General features: G+C 35.1%; 1 protein-coding gene across 1 annotated transcript in view; it reads right to left on the bottom strand.

Moving 5' to 3' along the window:
• The window catches only part of LOC106102930 (negative elongation factor A), an 8105-nt gene that overhangs the window by 1999 nt on the left and 1927 nt on the right, over positions 1–4179 (bottom strand). Inside the window, exons 3-9 of the mRNA XM_013282550.1 lie at positions 3720–3897; positions 2822–2977; positions 2294–2422; positions 1735–1826; positions 1243–1407; positions 453–512; positions 6–44 (exon numbers count right to left, since the gene is read on the bottom strand). Of these exons, the coding sequence (XP_013138004.1) occupies positions 6–44; positions 453–512; positions 1243–1407; positions 1735–1826; positions 2294–2422; positions 2822–2977; positions 3720–3897 (819 nt within the window). The remainder of the gene's footprint in view (positions 1–5; positions 45–452; positions 513–1242; positions 1408–1734; positions 1827–2293; positions 2423–2821; positions 2978–3719; positions 3898–4179) is intronic.

Genomic DNA, 4179 nt, shown 5'->3' with positions numbered 1-4179 from the left:
CCCACCGGCAGCTGCGTTGATTGTACCGTACCCGGCATTTGTATCTGATTGTACAAGTCATAATCATACTAATACTATAAATCTAAACTCATAGATGGATGTTTGTTAGTTTGTAGCCTAAACTGTTGAATGGATCTGGATGAAATTCGGCATAGATGTAGAACATAGTCTGGCACACCTAGCAAACTTTTGTTTTTTTTTAATTCACGCGTACGGTTCCGCGCGCAAAAGTTAGTAATGTTATAGTACAAAATTTTAGATTAAAAAATGAAGAAAAACATATTAAAAACGACATCTTAAAAAAATATTTTATTAATACTTTTAGACCAGAATTGTTCTATTATTAATTATTTTATGGTCTTACAAAACAGGTGAAAACCTTAATTAATGATTTTAAAATATTCAAATTTACTATATTATTGCGAAGTTAAACATAAATGTGCAAAACTTACAGGAATGGGCTGTGCAATTTGTTGCACGACTCTTGCTGTGGTGTGGCCGGCAGACGTCAGCTGTCAAATACAGATGTATTCATAAAATAAATATTGTTTTAAATAACAGTTCTTAAATCTCATAAATATATTACTGAATATAGACTTATTTTTATATAGAGTCGCTTACAAAAATACTGCTGACTTGATAAATATACTACACGGTTTACCTACTTACTATTGGCTTGGTAAATATGCTACAAGTTTACTGACTTGGTGAATATATACTACGGCGTACTGACTTTGTGTATATGTACTATGGCTTACTGACTTGGTGTAAATTCAGCGTGGCGTGCTGATTTGGTCAATATGTACAGTGGCTTACTGACTTGATGCATATGCGCTAAGGCTTACTGACTTGGTGAATATGTATTATGTCCTACTGACTTGGTGAATATGTACTTTACTTACTGACTTGGTGTATATGTACTATGACTTACTGACTTGGTGAATATGTACTAAGGCTTACTGACTTGGTGTAAATTCAGCGTGGCGTGCTGATTTGGTCAATATGTACAGTGGCTTACTGACTTGATGAATATGCGCTAAGGCTTACTGACTTGGTGAATATGTATTATGCCCTACTGACTTGGTGAATATGTACTTTACTTACTGACTTGGTGAATATGTATTATGACTTATTGACTTGGTGAATATGTACTAAGGCTTACTGACTTGGTGAACATATACTATGGCATACTGAATAGTTGAATGTACAATGTGGCTTATAAATTGATGCAACATGTCTTACCGGCTTGATGTTCTGCAACACGACTGTCTTGCCGCCGCCTTGCAGTATGGTGACTGCGGACGAGTTGAGCAAGTTCTGTGTGGAGAGCAACACCGACTTGCCTCCAGCCTGACTTATTAGTAACTTCGGCTGTTGACCTAGCACTATTGATTTTGCAGATGGTTGCTGGAAATTTATGATTTACAAGTTAATATTGTGTAGAATTATTGATGCGTTTAATTTTATTTTTGTAAATGGCCTTTTATGGGGCCAAATTTGTTATAAATAGTAAAGCTAAGTCCACAAATAAACAAGTTGGTAAATTATTAAACATGTCAATTTTATAAAGATCTATAGATTGACATACATTAATTGATTATATATGACATTATTAATAATAGCTTGTGAATTTAACTATTATTTTAGGTTATTAACTAAGGTATGACGAAAGATTTTACACTCTTAACTTAAATTAATCATAAGTTAAGTTTGTAGACAATATTTAAAATATACCTGTAAGAGAATAGTGTTAGGTTCAGTGGCGGGCGGGTCTAGCGGCGTGCTGGTCACTTCTGTTTCTGACTGTACTGTAGTTTCCGAGTTTGCTGTAAAAATACAATTAATGTAGTAAAATTACATGCTTGAATAAATGCTTTATTTATTTTTCAAAGTTTAAAGAAGAATAATCTAAATCAACCATCGCAAAACGATAAAATTCGTTTGTCCGCGGGTGCGAATCTTACTAATATTATGCAAAAGTATGGATGCGTGTTTGTTTGTAACTACGTATTAAATGTATTTGTCACAAATGTAGAACACGTCTAGAAGACCACATAGGCTACAGATACTTCTAAATTCCGCGCAGACAAAGCCGTGAGTGACAGGTATTATGTAATAAGTTTACAGCCGAATACTGAAACGAATTTAGAACACAGCTTCGTAAGCGTCGCTTACAATCAACCTGACATCAAATGTTTTGATAGAATTTGTAGTTTAGTCGTGACCTTATTTTTCAAGACGCTATGTTTAATTGTCGTCTCAGTATTCAGCTGTTGGTGTTAATGTTATGTACCTGTGGTCAGTGGTTCGCTGCCGGTATGGTCGTCAGCCTTAGGCATCTGGTAGTTGAGTCCCTTGGCGTAGTCTGGAGGTGGCGAGGGCGGCGCAGCCGCCGGCTGCTTCTTTGCACCTTCCTCTATTTCTGTAATAACATAGTAAAGAAATCAAGAGAAAGTAATAATTGTGAGATGTACAGACGCGGTGTCATTGTGATATTATTACACAAGATACTTTAATATAACCTCTAAATTAACATAAAATCTTACTAATATTATATATTTGAATGTTTAGAGGGATGGATGGATGTTAGTCAGAGTTCGTAACCTAAACTGAAACAATCTAAATAAAATTTGTCATAGACATAGAGTATAGCCTATTTACTTTTTTTTTAATTCCACTCGGACGAAGTCACGAGCGAAAGCTAGTAATCGATAAACAAATAAGTTATTTATGAATACCGATAGTACATAGGTGATATATCACGACAAATAGTGCTTAAGATCAATATTTACATTTCTCGTTACTTCTAGAAGGTACTTACCGAGTTTCCTTCTCTTCTTGATTTGAGCGTGCGTGGCTGGCTGTTCATTGATGTCTAGCAGTTTGATGCCGGCGCGCGGCGGAGGCCGGGATATAGGCGCTAACACCCGCGACCCGGTGCGGGCTGCCCATCGAGACGGTAGACCTTTCAGAGGTGCTGGAAACAAGAGAATCCTCTTAAACAAGATAAAATTCTCACAAGTTAGGGTTGACTAGCTCAAAGTCAACACCAAGTTTGGGTTGATTTAACACATATTTGAATTTCTTCACAAACTGCAAGTTTTAATTTATTAGTTATTTGAAAAAAACATTCAACATGTCAGAGATCAAACGGGGACAAGAAATTTACAATTCCGATTGTCTAAACTGCACTAATGCTCTTAATTCACAAAACCAATAAAAATACTACTTAATATTTGAGTAGGACAAACAGCAGCCTCCGCCACTCCTCCAAATACAGAGAAAACATACATAAGTTGTATAAAATGCTTTAAAATACCAAACTACTTTCAAATCTATGAGATCCCCATAGATACTTCACAAACTACTTATTAGCTTTTAAAAAAAAACATTTTACTACTGTTATGTATGCGCTTGTACTATACATGAAATGAAACGGTCGGCTGCGTCCGACCGATACGTCTACGTGACGTCAATAAACGAGTCTATATGAAGCAAGCGCTGTTTCAGTTACTCGTTCACATATGCATCAACCAGCTACCTAACTTAAAGCTTTGTTTATGATTTTAAGAGGGGATAGTTACACATTACCATTATAACTGTCAAACTTTTTGTTTAATAGAAAAAGGGCAAACAAACCGCAGATCTCCTAATGTTAGATCTGCGGTTTGTTTGCATATTGTATTCATATTACTATTGGAATAAATCTCTAAACTCACTTGTGTCAGTCATTTTTCTAGGCATCCCTCTAGATCTGACAGGAACAGTGGGAGCTTGTGCTTTCTTCTGATTAGCTTGGATCTCCGAGGCTTTAGCGAGTAACTCACTTCTTAAAGCCACTGATTTGGGTTTGCGTTTCAATGTAAAATGTTTAACAGGATTCGGTTGTTGACCAACCTGGAATGTAGAAAATATAGAACTTTCAGATGGGATAAATATTATACATAATTATTTACAAAAGAGGTTTAATTCGACTTTTTAAACACATCTAGCATGAATGGAACAACTAATTAAAAAAAATCAAAAATTTGTTAGAAATCACATTCATTGCAATAAAAAACTTATTAATAAAGTTAATCAAAAACCTCTTAGTAAAAGTTGAAAAACCCATTACTTTTTTCAATTCAAATTGTAATCTCACGAAAACTAGTCATAAAAATTAGTAAACAGAGAAAGTAA

The sequence above is a fragment of the Papilio polytes genome, unplaced genomic scaffold, assembly GCF_000836215.1.
Source record: "Papilio polytes unplaced genomic scaffold, Ppol_1.0 DF823890.1, whole genome shotgun sequence".
NCBI lineage: Eukaryota > Metazoa > Arthropoda > Insecta > Lepidoptera > Papilionidae > Papilio > Papilio polytes.
This window is presented reverse-complemented; position numbering and strand designations above follow the sequence as displayed.